This window comes from Amblyomma mixtum, chromosome 6 (assembly GCF_055824585.1).
Source record: "Amblyomma mixtum isolate Tamu chromosome 6, ASM5582458v1, whole genome shotgun sequence".
Lineage (NCBI taxonomy): Eukaryota > Metazoa > Arthropoda > Arachnida > Ixodida > Ixodidae > Amblyomma > Amblyomma mixtum.
Genome location: NC_143017.1, coordinates 44464751 through 44483199, shown reverse-complemented (window position 1 = coordinate 44483199; position 18449 = coordinate 44464751). Strand labels below are relative to the sequence as shown.

The 18449-nt window shown below is 47.9% G+C and overlaps 1 protein-coding gene across 1 annotated transcript; it reads left to right on the top strand.

The window, feature by feature from the left end:
* Nucleotides 1-455: 455 nt before the first annotated feature.
* LOC149338921 (uncharacterized) lies at nucleotides 456-12230 on the top strand. Its single transcript, XM_089550378.1, has 2 exons — nucleotides 456-647; nucleotides 11940-12230. The coding sequence occupies exons 1-2, from the start codon at nucleotides 456-458 to the stop codon at nucleotides 12228-12230; spliced, it is 483 nt and encodes a 160-aa protein (XP_089406504.1).
* Nucleotides 12231-18449: the final 6219 nt, after the last annotated feature.

Genomic DNA, 18449 nt, shown 5'->3' with positions numbered 1-18449 from the left:
GAGCGACAATTCCACTGGTGAACAGATATTACCGCCATGATTATTGCTTTAAAAACGAAGCCGCAACAGCCTCTTTCAACACATCTATTTTCTTTGAAAATCCAGGTCAGCTGTCGGGATGCGGTATGACTTGTGATTGAATGACTAGTTCCGTTTTTGAGGCATTAAGAGTCAATTACCAAGTTGAACAGTGTTAATCGAATTCAGATCAGCTTGAAAAGTTGATAGACCTCTGAAATCAAAGTTCAGGTGAAGTAGTCCTAATATTAATCTGCTACTTCTATTCTGTAAAGTGTACAAGATAGAAAATTATCCATTGGAATAAGGATGACGAAGATCCGTGAGGTTGCTCGCGCAGCTCGTTCCAGCCGAGCGGACGTCGCCCAAGCAGCGCTCGGCCCGTTGTCTTGCACTCCAGCTGCCCCGGACCCTGCGAACCCCGACCGGCAGAGAAGATGGCCGCTCCAGACCCCGTGGCCGCGGCGAGGAGGCCCTCCATGGCTCCTTCAATGGCGGCGGCGGCGGCGGTCGTGCCCACCGGCGCTGCGCCCGTGGTGCCGGCCTTTGTGCCTCGGGCGCAGGACTACGAGGACGATGAGGACGAGGTGGAGGACATCATGAGACCGAAGGCCGCGCAGATGCAGCAGGTGAGCCGACGCGTGCTTGTCTTGTGCCTTAGCTGTGCACGCCTTATAAACGACGCATTGGCAGGTGCCTGTTTCTATCCCAGCCACCGGAAGGGTTTGTACGACACATATGTTGCTCTCCCCTAGCAACCTCTCGCGCAACTGGCGCGACGCTGCTCCGAACTTGACCGGACTTAACCGAGCTCACCCGGGTAAGCTCGGATAGTAACTCGGGTTGGAGAGCAGCTGAAGCGGTTGTAGGCAACGGCGACTCAAGGTCGTTTGGTAGCCGCACCGCCACGAGCAAACGCAACGAACCGAGCTGGGCTCCAGTAGTGTTGCTTTCGCAACGAAATGGTCTCGAGACTTGCAAAGTTAAGGCGTAAGCCTTACTTGCCTCATTTATGAAAACGCGCCTGTGTGTGTGTGCGTGCGTGCGTGCGTGTGCGTGTGTGTGCGCGCGCGTGTGTGTTCGTGCGTGCGTGCGTGCGCGCGCGTTTACACTCAGTGGTAATCATAATAGATGGGATCCTCATGCAACCTGGCAGGTGGTGGTTAAATTAATTATTGGTCGCGCAAAGTTGCACGGGACAACCTGGATCGCACAAATTCCACGTCCGATCGCAGAACCTGCCATTCCAGGGCAGTGGCGCACCGCTTAAACGCTGAACCACAGCGCCAGGAGTCACAATGGTAGCCTGCCATTCTGGAGCGCCATATACAGTGGAGGCCCAAGAGCATTATGAGATCAAAAGGTGCCCCATCCTCATTATCAGTGCTTAAATAGCGAATTCCGTGCGCGTCAAGTGGTAGCTCTTTCTTTATGGTCCTTTGTAACACGTCCCAAAAATAAACCCCTTCCCAGCAATGCAAAAAAACATGGTCTATTGTTTCAGGCTGTTTACAAATTAAGCAGTTCGATCCCCACGGTAAAAATAAATCCTTTCCCTCTAGAAACTTTTTAACTGGTAACGTCCCGGTGTGTAATTTAAAAAAGAAAGTGTGCTTGAAAGCTGTGACGACATCAATGGGCGAGTAGTGTGCTTGAAAGCTGTGACGACATCAATGGGCGAGTAGCGATGCTTCAGATTGATCTCGAAAAGGCATTTGATTGTGTTGCCCATGAAATTTTGTTTACCGTTTTAGACCATGTGAACGTCGGTTCAGTTATCCGTAAGGGTGTAGCCCTGGCGTATCGAAACTGCACGACAAGACTGATTGTTAACAAGAGTCGGGGGGCCCCCATTAGCGTGCAGCGTTCGGTGCGTCAGGGCTGCCCCCTCAGCCCCCTCTTGTTTTGTATTTACATCGAAACGCTGTGCATGAAAATCATAGAAAACAATAGTATTAATGGCTTTAGGTTACAAGCAGCTGAAGTTAAGCTGCTGGCCTATGCAGATGACGTTGCAGTATTTACGGTTGATCAGGGGAGCATAAGTGAAGCTATCGGGTGTGTACGCGCGTTCAGCGAAGTCACAGGTAGCGGGGTTAACTGGTCCAAGTGCCTTGGGCTCTGGCATGGATGGTGGCCATCCCACCCGGACCATTTCGCCAATGTACCGTGGGCGACGACCCCGGGCAAGTATTTGGGCGTTCCGCTCGATGCTTATCGCGATAGCGAGGAGTATTGGAAAGAGCAAACTAAAGACGCACGTGACCGAGCTGGGAAATGGAAAGGGACCAGCCTTTCAATTTTCGCCAGAGCTACAGTCTGCAATCTTTTTTTATTAGTAAACTCTGGTATGTGATGCAGGTTTTGCATTGCTCGTGTGTGAACGTTCAGAAGCTACACAGGATTTTTACAGTTTTCATATGGGCGTCCGAATGGGAACGTTGTAGCAGAACGAACCTGTTCCGGCGGGTAAAAGACGGGGGGCTAGGGCTAGGGCACCTCTTTTTAAGGCAGCTGGTGAACCGTTTTTTGTTTTTTCGCGACGTCACAGACCCGTTCTTGCGCACCGTGTGCCAAGTGAAGCTGCGGCGATTGCTGCCGGAGTTTGTGGCATCCACAGAAGAGCTCTCTGGTGCAACTTTTGGTTACTACAAAGAGATTGTAATAAGCGTTCGGTTTCTTTCGGCACGTTTTTCCACCGATTATTTGTGGAAAAGTAAAAGGAAAAAGTTGTACAATGATCTTTGTGATATTGTTTTCCCAGAGCCCATGTACAGGGCCTTGTACAGTGGAGGCCCGGGAGGGGATGTTATAAAAAGGGTGAAGAAAATGCAGGTGCCACCAGGACTACGCCATGCCAGCTCGATGGTTTGGAATTAACAAAGGCGCGTCTAGTGAATACGGTGTCTTCGTTCACTCCCATCTTCCTCCCGTCCCGTTACGGCGAGGTTTAGGTGTCCACCGTGATATGAGAGACAGATAATTTCTTTTCCTCAAAAACCAATTTATCGATGAGTATGGCGTAGAACCGAACGGGCGATGGCGTTCTATGGACTCCCTGGCAGCGTTGCAAGACGCTGTCGTGTTCCACTCTTAGGGGTGAAGCTTAACATCTTAACCACACATCAGTGACCCTGCGCTTAAGGCTTTCGCGTCACCGCACTTTAGGTCAACAAAGTGCCCGCCTGAATTTTTTAATGCTTCTGGGTTCTTTCGCTCACGGCCAACGCCAACGCCGCCGACGACGACATCGGCTTTTCTGCGATACGGGGCCCTTAACCCTATCGTGTTAATATTCCCAGGGTGGTCAGACGCTCCGTCGAGGTGGTTGTACGAAGGCTTAGGGCCGTCTTCTAATATCCCCTCTATGATAGTGTCACCTTGCTGTTCCTTGCCCTCTGTTAGCGTGTGAAAGCGTAGTCCCTATGTGATTCGCCTAAGTACCAGTGCTTGTGTGGGTGACGCGAAGGTTGCCCTGTATCTATAGTATTCTAGTTCACTATACCTGTATCCAAAAACCGAGAATGCACGATCAGGTGAACTTCCCTGATGACTTGACGCTCGATCATGAGGTTGATGTAGCCTGGAGAGGCGTATCTAGGGCCATGTAGTACTCGTATGACATCCGATTTCCCCGGGGAGCAGTGGAGGCCGCTTTGGGAGGCGAAGTCCTCTACGATTCGGGCTGCTGATTGTAGGGGGGTTTCTTTTTGGCCCAGGGGAACCCTTTGTGGCCCATTCAGTTATATCATCAGCATATATGGTAAAGCCTACATTTGGAACCGATTTTAATCCGGCGGTCGAATTTTGATGGAGGCGAAATCCTAGAGGCCCGTGTACTGTGCGTCCTCAGTGCACTTTAATGATCCCCTGTTGGTCGAAATTTCCGGAGCCCTTCACTACGGCGCACGCCAGTCTGAGTCTCTTTGGAATGTTTTACCCCCATGAACCTGAAGCACTGAGCCACCGTGGCGGTGCGGTATAGTAGTGCTTTCGCAAAAGGACAAAAAGCCTAGCGGAAATAACAGACAATTTCAGTTTGGGGACATGAAAAATGAGGTGTACAAAATAAGCTTGACATTCAGAAAAAAAGTAGGATGAAGTTGGAAAAAACAATCACCATCGCTGAAACTGTGCACTTTACACGAAGCAGGCAGAGAGCCAACTATATTGCCATGATCATTTTTCTTAGGTTACAGAAGTGTACTGCATAAATCAGAATGATTTATCAGTGAAATCTGTGCTATCGTGGTCGGACGCTTCATTCAGGATAGGTGTCAATAAGCGGAATTTTAACTTTTGTTTCTCGTAATTTGTGCGGAATATATCAACTTTCTGTTTTTCCCGGGCTTTATGTATAATATAAAGGATAGTTTGTAAGCCCGGCTAGTTTGCCTAATGAATTGCCGTGTTTATCAATTTCTGATTTGCAATACCGGGGCAACCTTTCAGAGTATAAAAGCTGTGTAGGGATAATTTAAAATTTTGTAAACAATTCAGCCGTGTTTAATAACACGGGACTCTTCCAGTTACTCGCCTAACACATCTCTGTTTCGAGCGGGTGATTTGTCTCTCTCGGTGCAGGTTAAGGAGAGCTGGAAGGGGATGGAAAAGGCCTGTTCTGTACAGGGTGTCTGTAGAAGCCTGAGGGGAGCCCTAGTGTTGCTTTGTATAGTGTATTGAGCGCTCGGATTAGTTTGTCTTGTTGTGTACTTGTAAAAGGGCAGTAAGGGATATAGTATAAAAATTTGTTGAGGGCCAGCGCTTGAGCAAGGCGGCTGGCATGTGTCTCGGAGAGGCCGGCATGTTTTAAAACTATGCGGAGGAGTAAGTGTGTGATTGAGTGGTATGTACGTATGAACTGATTGATGGCAGAGGTGAAAGTGCTGGAGGTCAGTGGCATACCCAGGATGCGACATGTGTCGACACGGGGGATGCGTTGTCCGGCTAGGGTGAGGGAGATGGAGGGGTTCATCGTACGCTGATATTTACAGCGTGTTATGAGTAGAAGTTGATTTCTCAGGAGCAGGTTGCAGGCCCGCTTGGGAGAGGTGTGAGGAAATGGTGTTAAGTGCATGTTGGAGTGTAGTTTGGACCTCTCCCGGTGAGCCAGTGGTGACCCACAAGGTGAGGTCGTCTGCATAGAAGAGGAAATGAAGGTCTGGAATATCGGCTAGGGCCCGGGCGAGCGGGTCCATGCCTAGGTTAAATAGAATGGGAGAGAGGACGGCACCCTGTGGAGTACCACGAGTGGGTGGAATGGGGTGAGTCAGTTTGTCGAGATAGCGGATACGAGCGGAGCTGTGGGAGAGGAAAGCTCTTATGTAGTTGTACATGTTGTGTCCGCATTGCGTGTCAGCTAGTATGGTGAGGATGTGGTCGTATGATACGTAGTCGAAAGCCTTGCGTACGTCAGCTGTTACTAAGGCTTTGACCTGCGCAGCGTCTGGAGCATTTGTGTTAAAGAAGGCGTGTTGAAGGAGAAGGAAAAGGTCTTGGGTGCATAGTGCTCTGCGAAAGCCATTGAGGGTGGGGGGGAGATAGTCGGCCTGAAGATGGGAAGTGAGGCGGGCAAGCACCATGTGCTCCATGAGCTTGCCCGCGCAGGAGGTGAGGGAAATAGGACGGAGCCCAGGTAGCACACGGCAGCGGGCCAATATTGGAAATCCACTGGCAAAGCATGGCCCTAACTAGGCCCAGAGTTGCCAGTGAGCACCCGATATTGGTTGTGCCACTCCTTAGCACATCCAACAATGGCCCTGGTTGTCCATCGCTTGACCAGTATTGGCTGAGCCGTAATTAGATCCTGGCTATCATGGGCCAGGTTAGCCAGGATTGCCCCACTGTTTGCCATTGCTGGCTGTGCCATCATCGAATCCTGGCTATCATGGGCCATGTTAGCCAGTGTTGTTCCACTCTTTGCCAGAATTGGCTATGCCATTTCCGGGAGCTGGCTATATTGGCCTAGGATTGCCACCGCTTATCCAGTGTTCAAAGCATACTGGCAAACGTTGGTAAACATTGTGTCATCCATTAAAATGGGTTCAAATTTATTTTTATTGTCGAGTACCATATCGGCAGTTCATAATTTTCGAACGCGCTAAAACTTGCGAGTTCAAAGATTTGGTTTTATTGATTATTATATTTTAACCGAACACTTTTGCAGTTTGTGAGCAAAGCTACCCATGATTCCGTTGGAAAAGCTGCACTCTGGTTGCGCAGTGAGCAGCAATAATACGTTTAGGAGAATTGCGATCGAAGTCCTGTTGATCAGAATTAACGTTCTGATTACACCCGACACGCCTTCAACAAAAATTGTCAACAGGTGCCTTCAACAAAAATCAAATAAGTTTCATTTGATTAAATTTTTGGAATAAAAAAAACACTTTTTATTCGCTCTAGGAATTCACTGCCGCAGTGCGCAGCTGGTGTCTGCTTCAGGGAGACCGCGATACAAACGTATTAGATTAGCGCAAGTGCATTCGCTAAACCGAAATTGTGCTCAGTTTTAGCAACGTCCAGAAACGAAGCAGTCGCCTCGTAATTTCGAATTATGCGTTGCGCTCGTGAAATATGAGGCGGGTGCTTCATAAACGCACGCGGACACGTGCTAAGCGATTCGCTTCCCTACGTCTTGCCCTGTGATCGCGCCTTTCCCGTGTTTTTTGATTTGCTATTTCCTTCCTTTTCTGCAAATCGTTGTGTTGGAAATTGTTGTTTTTGACCATTTTATTCTTCTGTTGCGTAATTTGCATTGGGGGCTATATAGCTCTTGCTCACGTCTTTGCATATTTACTCGCAGGCTTTTTTTTCTTTAGAACATCACCTTTATTGATGAAAACCATCGAAAGTAGTTGCGAACCACAATTCAACATGCCTTTGCTTTTGATTTTTTTGCGCGAAACTTCCACCCCAACAAACAATTTGAGGATTCTTCGACGACCACTGAATAAATGGAGTGACAACTGGCGTTAGACGCATGTTAACCTAGCTTGTTTGGCGCATGTACGGTACATGAAACTATGAAAGAGCGCGCATTCTGCTTGGATATTTTTTTTGCTTTATATTTTTGTTATGTGGTAACATTTTAAGCTATCTTGAACTAACAGAAGCCACATCATACGGCCCCACAAAATACGCGAGTGTCTCAAGTCGTTTTGGCGAAATGCATCTTGAAGCTCCAAGTTTTTCACTTCAAAATTTTCAGGCTTTTGCTGCAGCTTTGTAGCAATACTTTGACGCTTCCGTGTTTCCCATCCACTTCTCTCGTAGATATTGCTTTCTGTACTGCCTGTGGCCATGTGACTCATTCTCCAAAAATTCCAAACCCTTTTCACGTGTTTTGGCCTCTTTCCCTCTCTCTTTCAAGTCTTCAAGTCCAATATCTCCCCACCTGTTCTCCCGGCCGTGCCCTTTTCCAGGTAGCGGGCTAACCCCCCACCCCGCGAAGCGCTATTTTTTCTTTTTGGTTGTCACTTTCTGAAACCTGTTTTCCCTCGCACGCAGCTAGCTACGCGCTTCGCTGTTCCTCCACCTCCCTGTCTCCACCTTTCAGCTCAAGGACTTTTCTCGGAACCACAAAACCTGTGTAAAGGAAAATTACTCTCTCCCCTCCAGCCAACCCCCCCCCCCCCCCCCCACACACACACACCATCGTCTCCACTGCTCGTCTTGGAACCGCGCGACTCATCACAATAAGACATTCTTGACTGCACGGCGGAGCTCAACCACGTGCACAACCAACGCGACGAAAACGCATGCACACTCGAGCTAGCACCGTTCATAGTCTGTGCACGCGAAAAACCACACTCATATATTAGGAGAGCTCCGACGCTGTTCGTACCGCCTGCAAGATCTTTTGTAAGTACTAAAACTCTTTTACCTTGATATACGTCTGGAAGTTAAAGTGGTTTTTGTAGTAAATGTTGCTTTGACTACATGCGCCTTTATTTTTTAGGCAGGAGAAGAGAGCGAGCCAAAAAGCACGAGGACGACTTCTGTGTACCCACTCTCATTGCGAAATGGCTTGCTTGACGTCGTGCGCAGTGGAATTGTGGCCGAATGGTGAGAATTTAATTTTTCGTCTTTGGTGAGATGAACTCACTAAAGATTCACTACTTTGGCTAACAGCGGGTTTGAACTCATATGACTTGAGATAGGATGCATTCGGGAATATGTCCTTTACCGCTTATGCACGACGGAAATCAGAACCGCTTAATTAATTTTCCACTGCAGACTAGTTGGTAAGGATATGTGTAATACTTCCGTAGTGTTTCTTTTTGCCTTCTACTCTTGCAGACTCAATAGAAAATCCGCAATTACTGGTTAAAGCTTTTGCCCAAGTTCTCTCGCAATGAAAAAGGGCATTACTCTGGACTATCAGACTAGTATTTTTGTGTGGTTTTCAAGTTGGAGTTTGGAATCCAACTATAGCATGCATGCGAAGCAACTAAGGTAAAACAAAGGTGCCCTGAGTTCCTTGCGTTCAGCGTATTTCGTCAAAAATCGCAAGCCGCATTTTTAACCCCATTAAATAAAACTAATCAAAAATGTTGTTTTGACGTCCATGTGGAAGAGACGCTACAACCTGTGCATATTTACTGGAATAAAAAATTACCTCGCAATTTAGAGATACGAGTTTATTAAAACAAAACAATACATTAATCTGTTTTCAATATCACATTAATTTGCTTATCTCGCATTGAATATATTTACTGGGAGTGCGACACGACGCATTAAACTAAATTAAACCGTTTGGTATAAGGGAAGTTTAGTAAATTAAATTCCACTTTGTGCAACTAATGTGGTGCTGGTGATTAAGAAAAAATTAAAGTATCCTGTAAAATATGTTGCTAGTGTCTTCACGATGACTGTGTTTCACAAAATTCGGTGTTATTTAATCATTTTTGTTTTTGTTCTGTGATGGCCATAATTCAACTTACCATGACATCATGCATCTCTTTGCAGGCTTGGCGCTTCGTGAGGCCATCGTGCAAGAGCTGTACGAGGAATTTGTTTGAATGCAGTCCAGCAGCCCTCTTGCAAGTGGAGTGCAACGATTACTTCGGATATGACTGATCAGTTCACTGGAGGACAGCTCCGTTGAGCACTTTATGGATGACTTAGCCGTGCCGCAGCAGCTTGCCGAGATGCTTTGTCCAACCTGATCGGCACTCACCAAACTTGAAAATAAATTGTTTTCCCACAGCCTCTGCCACCATGCTCTTGGGCCCCTTTTCTTTACTCCCCACGGTGGCTGGTGGTAGCGCAAACCATCCTGTGTACGCTAGAAGCGTGATTCTTGTAACTCAAAGCAATAAACGGGTTTTTTTTCTGGAATTCTTTCGCAACCTCATTTATGAATATTTGCTAGGTAGAATGGTATGTATGTACATGCATCCAGAGTGCCGGTCATTGGCGAGTGGGTTAATTGCATGTGCCAGCGTTCGAAAGCTGGATGCCATTATTCGAAAGCTGGAAACCATTATTTGAAAGCTGGAAACCATTATTCGAAAGCTGGCTACCAATGTTTGAAAGTTGGCTACCAATGTTTGAAAGTTGGATGCCAGTATGAGACCTTTGCTGGTCCATGCTGCAGAACGAACATCGGGACTGCGTTGGCCGCTTGATCGGCCGAGCGTTGGCCCAAAACTGGCATGAAAGTAAGGCCAATGTGTAAAGTGGTAGCGCTCGGCCCAAATGCCAGTGTAGGACCGATGTTCGTGCCAAGTTTTGCCAACACTCGCGCGACGTTCGGCCAGTGTTGTTGTGCTGCCTGGGAGGTTATTGATGGTGAAGGGTTCATTGGGTTTCGGTATGAATGAAACCAGGGACGATGTCCAGTCCACTGGCAGGGTGCCAGAAGTCCAGGCGTCGTTGATGACCGTAAGAAGAAATGTTTGGGCTTCGGGAGGAAGGTTCTTGAGAGTTGTATATGTGATTTTATCTGCACCGGGGGTAGAGTGTGTGTTACAACGTGTGAGTGCCATGTCAAGTTCTGTGTGCGTGAAGGGGACGTCTAGTGCGGGAAGGGTGGGCCATGATATGGTGAGTATATAGGGGGTTGTGAGGGTGGTAAATAAAGTTGTTGGAGGTCAGTGAAAACCTCTTTTGGAGTATGGGAGGCGAAGAGGCGTTCGAGAGTGGGTGTGGGTTGAGTTCGAGGTCCGAGAAGGGAGCGGAGAACGTACCATGATGACTTTTGATGTAAAGTTCTGTCTAAGCGGTCGCATGTTCGTGTCCAGTGTTCGGTGCCGAGTGTCTTGCAGTGGGAGATAATGTTGCTCCGGAGTGCTTGTATTCTGTCGCGGAGCTGTGTGTTGCGTGATTGTGTAGCTAATGCGCGTTGGAGACCATCCGCCTGTACAGTTCATCAGCTGGGTGGTGGATACTATCCCTACGCACCCATCTCTTTCCCAGACCCACCGCAATCTCCGATCTACCCCCCTAACCTCCGCCTCTCACCCATTCCACGCAACATGTCCGCCCACACGCACGCAGGCCGCAGCCAGGCATATGCATACAACCACAAGCCACCCTTGGACGCTGCGTCGGTGGCCTACACAGACGCCTGTCTCATGGAAACCGTGGGCTCCATAGCAGCCTTCTTCCTCCACCCTTGCCTGTCTACAACCAGCACTCGCACAACCGGTCCATACACCTCCCCACCCTCCAAGCTCGCCCTAGAAATACACGGGATCGCCGATGCCATCACACACTTTGCCACCCTACCCCCCCCCTATACGTTGTCTATACAGACTCGCAGGCAGCTCTGCGTGCCTTCCATGCCCTTTCCCTACCCGATCGGCCTTAGATGCCACCCTCTTAGCTTTAAGCCTATGACCGGTGACCCTTCCCTGGATCCCCGGTCACATGGGCTTTCCCAGCAATGAGCTGGCTCACCAGCTTGCCTGCGAAACTATACACCGGGCGCCGGAGATCCCATGGACGAGCCCATCGACGGAGCAAGCGGTTAGTGCTTACAAATGCACGGTCGACGAATACTACACGCATCAAAAATTGAACTTAGCTGCTTTGCCAATGCTAAACCCATCCTTATCGATCCGTGAAGCTCGCATTCTTCGCCGGATAGAGTTTAAGCTCCTACGTACACCAGCCAAACTATCTGTACCGGCACACTTCCACACCTCAGTGCCCAAACTGTCCACTCATATGCAGACATCGAACACTGCCTTACAAAGTGCCACGTAGCCTTCCAGTCCCCCGCCTATCCCCCCCCCCCCCCCCCCCCCGTGGCCCATCTGGCTTGCCTCCCGGGACCTGAACCTGCAACGTGCCCTCGTCTCTTTGGCCGATGACCTATTGAACGCCTAACATAAAGGCTGTTAATAAAAAGTGTCACACCACCACCACCTGTTTCGAGCGTTGTAGGCACCAAAGCAAGCACGCCAAAATTCATAACTGAGAATTTTATTACAGCATATGTACTGAAATAGGAACTAAGAATTAGGAATTGAGAACTGGAATGGAAGGCGGGAACTAAGATCCTTTTGGAAAGACGGCAAGAATACAAATTGTACGGTAATTTTATAGATAATCTCTGCCTCCTTTGTAAAGATAACGGAAACTCTTGTGAATTACATGCCACACGGGAACAAGCCTGACGACAGGCAAGCATTAAATATGTGGATTAGATAAGGTGCTGTCACGTCAGCGGCGTATTTAACTGTTGTGAGTGTGCTGCGCTATGAATGGGTGCAAAGCACAGCTGTCAACCACTAATTATGCATCCATACCGCGCCACAGAACAGGTGCGTGCTCACTGTGCCGGCTGCAGTGATGCGAGTGCCTTGGCAGGAGTTTCTGTAATACCAAAGGGCAGTAGAGAAGCTATTAGGATGCTGAGATGTTGTGGAGTCTGTTGTGTTTAGGTTTTCCATACTGGACTCCTTCTGCTGCAGATGGGCGCCTCCGGCCCCAGCCTGGGCCTCATCTTCGGCGTGGCGCTGGTGGTCATCACGACCTCCGCGGTGGTCACCTTCTACGCGCTGGGCAAGGACAAGGAGAACACGTCGCCGAGCCTGCCCTCCAGCTCCCGCGCGCCGTTGCCGCCGTTCGTCCACGTCACCGGCGGCGATAATAATAAGAGCCTCGACGCCGAAGACCCAGACGATGGCGTAGCCGAAGATGAAGGCCTGAGCAGCGGCGAGGGAGGCGACGACACCGCGTCGTCCGCACCAGAGACGAGTTGAGCGCCGCCCCTCCTTCGTAGGGGAATGGCGCTTGGCCGTTCGATTTTTTTTTGCATGTTACCGTCTTTTTTTTTGGATTGTCGTTTTATGTTCATAAATTTCGTATGCATATGTTCTGACTTGTGAATTCAGGTTTGTTTTATTCACGCGTGCGGAACTCCAGCTGAGTAGCTTGAAGCAATTGTTTGTTACTGTCGCTAGACATTCGCAGTCGACGTTGATTTCTCTTAACCGCCAGCATATTGCATGTCGGCGGAACTTATAGTACAATAAACGTGATTTGATCAGTCGCAGAAAATACTGTTGGATCATCGGCTAATACCCACCGCAGTGGGTATCCACTCTGACTAAAGGGCAACGGTTATCAGGCTTCGCATTACATGCCCCGCCCAAGCCAATTTCTTCCTCTTGATCATTAACCCACATTTGCTCCCTCACCCACTCCGCCCGCTTCCGATCTCTTAACGTTACATCTATCATTTTTCTTTCCATAGCTCGCTGCGCTGTCCTTGAATTAAGCTGAACCCTCTTTGTTAGCCTTCACGTTTCTGCCCCATAGGTGAGTACCGGTAAGATACAGCTGCTGTAGATTTTTCTCTTGAGGGATATTGACCAATTACTATTCATGATCTCAGAGAAACTGTCATATGCGCTCCACCCCATTCTTATCCTTCTGGTTATTTCCGTCATGATTCGGATCATATATCACTAGATGTACTAAGTAGACATATTTTCTTACACCTTCCACCCCTCGCTACCAACTGCGAACAACTCTTTCATTGCTGTACTGTTGAACATTACTTTTGTTTTCTGCATGGTAATTTTTAGACTCACCGTTCTGCTCTGCCTGTCTAACTCATTAACCATGCTTTGCAGTTCATGCCCTGAGCGACTTAGCAAGGCAATGTCATCAGCGAATCGCATATTGTCCCGGAAACGAGGCCGTCGACCTTTTAGCCCGAGGTTCGTTAAACCGGGCTCAGGTGACCTCAGATCGGGGTTTCGCGAAGGAGCGCATGCACTCATTCAGCGAGCTGACGCAGGCATAAAGCCTCACGCCATTTCTAACCCCCGCCCCACCCCTCCCTAGGTAACAAACACGCAACACTCCGGCGCAGACTACACACACACTCCCCTTAACCCTTACCCTAGCCCACTGTCATGCCTCCTTCCCCACACCTGCTTTCGCCATATGCCCAGAACCCTTCGCCTCTTCCCTCCACACCCTCTGCTTCTGGCCGGCGGACCCTCCCAGAACCTCAAGAGCTGGGAGGACTGGGAGACCCTGCTGCGCTCGGAGGACCCGGCCGTGCAGACCATCGCCAGCGGCCAGGCTGCCAGTGTGATGGACCTTAGGAACATAAACGCTTGAATGGAATGCGGTCGTGCGGGGACCCTGTTGCGTGACCTGAATTCGTCTTATCAAGTATTTTCTCTCTCTCTCTCTCCTAGGTTTCAAACCGGACACGAGTTCGAACTTTGGCAGGCACGTTGAAGTGGTGGTGGTTGTGGCAAACAATTATTGACTATAAAAGAGGTGTGTGGGTCCAGGTCCTCACAATTCTATAGGTGCAGCTCCCATTCCGGATCCTCAGTGGCGTCTAACGCCGCTTGCGCCATGGCGACCAAGTTCCGATGGGACTGAAGGTCATGGCAGCTGAGGAGCGCCGCCTCCCAGGTCTCCCTAAAAGGATGGAAGATGAATGATTGGGATGGGTGGAGATTGGAAGGGTAGGCCCATGTGAGAAACGCCCGAGAACGTCGCTCCACACAGGTTGCAGCCTCCATCAAATTCGGCGCTGAAGTGTTTCAATACTGCCGGGCACAGCATTGTATTTGGAAAAATGTTGAAAAAGAGCTGTCGCGTGCTGTTTCGTTTGGACTGTATTGCTCAGGAATGAAAGCTGGTGATAATTTCCCGCGAGGTGTTTGGACCGTATCGCGAACAAAATGTTAATGGAGACAACGATCTCCTAAGCATTGCGCGAGAGGTTGCCGTTTTAATGCATTTTAAAACACGGACGAAAATACTACTGCAGTGGCGAAAAGTATAAAATAAAGTGTAAAGTATAAAGTTAAATATTGTCGAAAGAAAGAAAACTGCGATGGCGGAGTGTCCTAAAGCAGAGGCAAGCGAATCTGGACTCTTGTCGGTTGGTTGGTGCGACTGAAGGAATGATGAAAATAAAAGAGCACGGACCTGCCCACTGGCTCGAGCTGAGCCACAATCTCTGCCACGCGCAGACAGAGGAGAGTTGAAAGATGCGTTCATTCCGCGGCAGATACGAATGCTGCACGAAGCTAAAAGTATGGCAAGTTTTTTTAAAGCGAAAGATTAACTGGCCTAGTCAAGCCAGGTCATCAGCGTCCTGTATTTGCACATGCTAGTGTATATTGCCGTCGTACCCCTATCCTTTGTTACTATCGCTCCATCCTTTCTTTCCCTCTCTCTTTCCTCTGCCTGTCCTGTTATTCTTGCGAGCCGCAGTTCAGGTGCTTCAGGTTTCGATGGCATATGCCAATGCTAGGAACTTCTATTCCTTGCATTTTTTAAAATAATAAGTAACCACCAACAACAACGGCGCCGCAATTTGACCTTCAAGTAGAGGAACGGTAGTAGTGTGGCAGCCACGTGACGTATCTTCTTCCCCTGAGGCATGGTTCAGGTGTCCATCGAGATGTGACAGATGGTGCGCTATTTCTCTCAAAAACAGATTTTGAATTTTCTCCTATTTCACTCGCTCCTTATCGCTTAAGTTAAGAGCGATGCGAAAAAAATAATGCGGCGAGCTTAACCTCGGTCCCCACTAAACATGAATGCACCTATAAGGGAGTAAAAATGCACTCCTCTAGGGCACTCCCCTCCATGAAATGGGAGTACGAGAGAGGACTGCTCACTCCCTGTGTTTACTCCTCTCTGTTTGGAGTGTGGGCTCTCGAGCAGCTTTTCGAGACTCTAAAAAAGGCTTCCTTATTGTATTCTTCAGCCAGAAAGCCCACATACTTGAGAAGCCTTTTGAAACTATTATTTTGGAACAAGGAATGTGGAAAAGACAGTTGTCACTATATTTGCAAAGTAAGCTCAATCTGCTTAATACAGACGACCCATTTTTTGTGAAAAATTCTATACAGGTACTCGATTTTGTGAAGTCTGGCAACATTGATTACCTACGTGCGTTCTTGGTCGACATCAAAGACCTGTATTATTCACCGCCTCTTGATATGTTACTAAACTGTGTAGAAGAATGCAATGACCTGTTCGGAATGAGTGGCTTTTCAAAACTCGGAAGGAATTACAGCTAGTAGGTTTTAGAGTTCAGGTCTTAGGGGTGCGTTCCTTCGTCGTAGTCATTGGCGTAGTCGGCATAACCGGATGTCCAAGTAGCAGAGCGAAACGCCACCCGGACCGTGACTGTCAGGGGAAGATACCGGAAGCTGGCTAGCAGCGTAACACACCACCTTCCACCACATGCCAGCGTAGTCTGCTGACACCCCATCTGACTGGTGACAGTAGCAGAGCAAAATGCCACCTGCCAAGACGAAATTGGAGGAATGGGCAGGTGGAAGGTGGCTGCTACAGGAAGATCCTAAAGGGTGGCGAAACTAAAATACATCAACAGCCACGCTCAAAGTTCGCATTACCGACTACCTTAATTGTCTGTCATTTTTTTAGAGCTTTTATCATTCTACTTGGGGTCCGCTACCTATTTTTCATGGAATAAGCCCTGCCTTCAAAATGATGGAATATGTATTGGCTCCTGTATAGCCCTGATGCATAATAATCTCTCTTTTTACTCAAGCATGACAAGCCCGCAAAAGAAAAATTGGACAATTCCCGATTCGTAGATAGCTGGAAGGTTTAGCGTTAACGCGGCAGCATTAAGAAGCTCGTGTTGCAGAAAAGCCAGTACTGGCATTGTGACACGAAAATCTCCATATGTAATATCTTGTGGAGATATGGGGAATCGAAGCGATGCCGTTTAGATTGAGAGGTGAGCACGTGCAGAACACGCTGCGAAGGCTAATTTTTTTTTCTTATTGCATGGAAGTACAACCACACTGACAGGCTTAGTCTGACTTAACCGAGTTGCATCACAGAACCCGTCATACAAAATCGCACTAGCATCCACTCTCACTTTGTCAGCGCATCGAAATTCCGGGAGACACACGCATGCATTGAGGAAAGGGAGCCAGGTAGGAGGCTGATCCTGCGCAGCATGTACCCACAGCACCATAGCACACTGGTCTCTGAATAGATACTTCGATGAACGTGGAACTCTGCGTAGCGATCTGTCATGCGGCTCTTCCCCAGGCTAAACAGTACTGTGGGCAATAAAAGATAACGTGGAACCTTAGAACCTCCCATGTGGGTGAAAATCTAATAGTATAGGGCGTAATCTCAATGTCCTTTTTGGCAGTCTGTTGAATGTCCCAAAAAAACGCGGCATCACATAAAAACACAAGGAAACTGTCAATAGTTCATGGTTGCTGACACAAGCGGCAGCTCACAGGCCATGGCACAAAAGTTCCTTTTTCACGAAGCCATGTTTTGACAGGCAAAGCTCACATGTGAAGTTCAAAAAATAAAGTCTTTGCGGTCGCTTGAACGCATATTCATTGCACCCACTTTAATACACTGTTGTCTAGAAAGGAGAGGTAAGGCTGCCAATACATCGGTACAGGAAACAATGCCTCAATCAGAATTTTTGTCATCTGTTTCCTGGATAGACTGTACAGGAATTTTGAAGAAAACCGTACAGAGAGGAAATGAAATGTGTCGGCGACTTCTATAATAAAACCCCACAAAGACCCCTCATTTCTGTGACCAGTGGGTGCAAACCGCACTTAACAGCACTTAATGAGCACTTAATCGTCTGCTAAACACGGCTAGGAGGAAGGGATGGTTTGCTGTTCTAAACGAAAAACTTTGAAACAGGCTGATGAAGAAATAAGTTCTGCAGACCAGCTCCAGTGGCCTCCCGAGGGAGAAACAAATTGCCTCTACGCACAGGCTCCCACTGAAAGCGCCACACAAACGCCTCAGAAATTGTATGAATTGCTTCTTCTTTTTTTCTTGCATGATGCAACACCTGCAGGACAAATATAAGCTTTGATACCAAGAAGATATTGCAAACCTGTGCTCATACACATAGAGACTGCTCCCTGCCTATCCAAGCCTGGGTATGTCGCCCAACTAAGGAGATCTGAGAATCCCAACGAGGCCCACTGTTTCGATATCAATGCAAGGGAACCTCTAAGTATTGTAAATCTTTCGAGTCTCACTTGATCCCACGAAAAAAGCTCGGTTCCGTACCCCAGTGTCCTACCCAGAACACCTCTGATTTATCGAGGTTAAGAGACGCACCAGAACAATCATATAACTGCTTAGTTATATGGAAGACCCTGAGCACACTCTTTTTTATCAGAGCAGAAACGGCAATGTGATCAGCATAAGCTAAAATCTTAATTTCACAATGTGAAAGTGAGAAGCCACGAATTGCTGTGTTCTTGTTGATACCGCGACATAGGGGCTCAAGATATAAAGCAAATAACAATTGTGATAGCGGGCAGCCCTGCCGATCAGATGTTTTAAGTGGAATAGGTTCGGTAAAGTTTTAATTAACAAACAGTCTTGTAGTGGCTGCTTTATAACATATTTGTATGCCTTTAATGTATGCCTTTAATATTTGCACTCTCTAATACAGCAAATAAAAAATCATGCTGTCAAAAAAAACCATTGGAACCAATTGGATTTCCATTGGCTTCCAGTTGGTTCAAAATCGACGAGTTACAACCCTTTCCAACTGGATCCAATTGTAATGGTGTCCCAATTGGATGGTTCAAATGGACTATCCAATTGGACCAGTTGGGTTTCCAATTGGTCTTACCCACAACATCTAACTGGTCCGCCCAATTGCACCCAATTATCCAATGAATGTTTGCATATTTCACAAAAAAAGTAGAACTGATATGGTTCTTATATTAAGAGCTATCAGCAGCTTAACCTACTAAATTGTACTCATCATCTACACCACCACTGGAGCTGAAATTAAATAAAATAACTGCATTCAGTGGGCAAGGGCCACGGCCCCAGCATGAGAGCCTCATAAATTGGGTATATAAGTGCCTGAATGTGCAGCGTTACTTGTGTGATGTGTGTGTGCCTGTTGGCTTTGATTTCCATAAAGGCATGGTAATTTCAATTCCGTAGAAAAATGT

Coding starts and splice junctions, on each gene's coding strand:
- LOC149338921 (XM_089550378.1), top strand. CDS start 456: ATGGCCGCTCCAGACCCCGTGGCCGCGGCGAGGAGGCCCTCCATGGCT. Junction 648..11,939: donor AGGCCGCGCAGATGCAGCAG/GTGAGCCGACGC, acceptor CTTCTGCTGCAG/ATGGGCGCCTCCGGCCCCAG.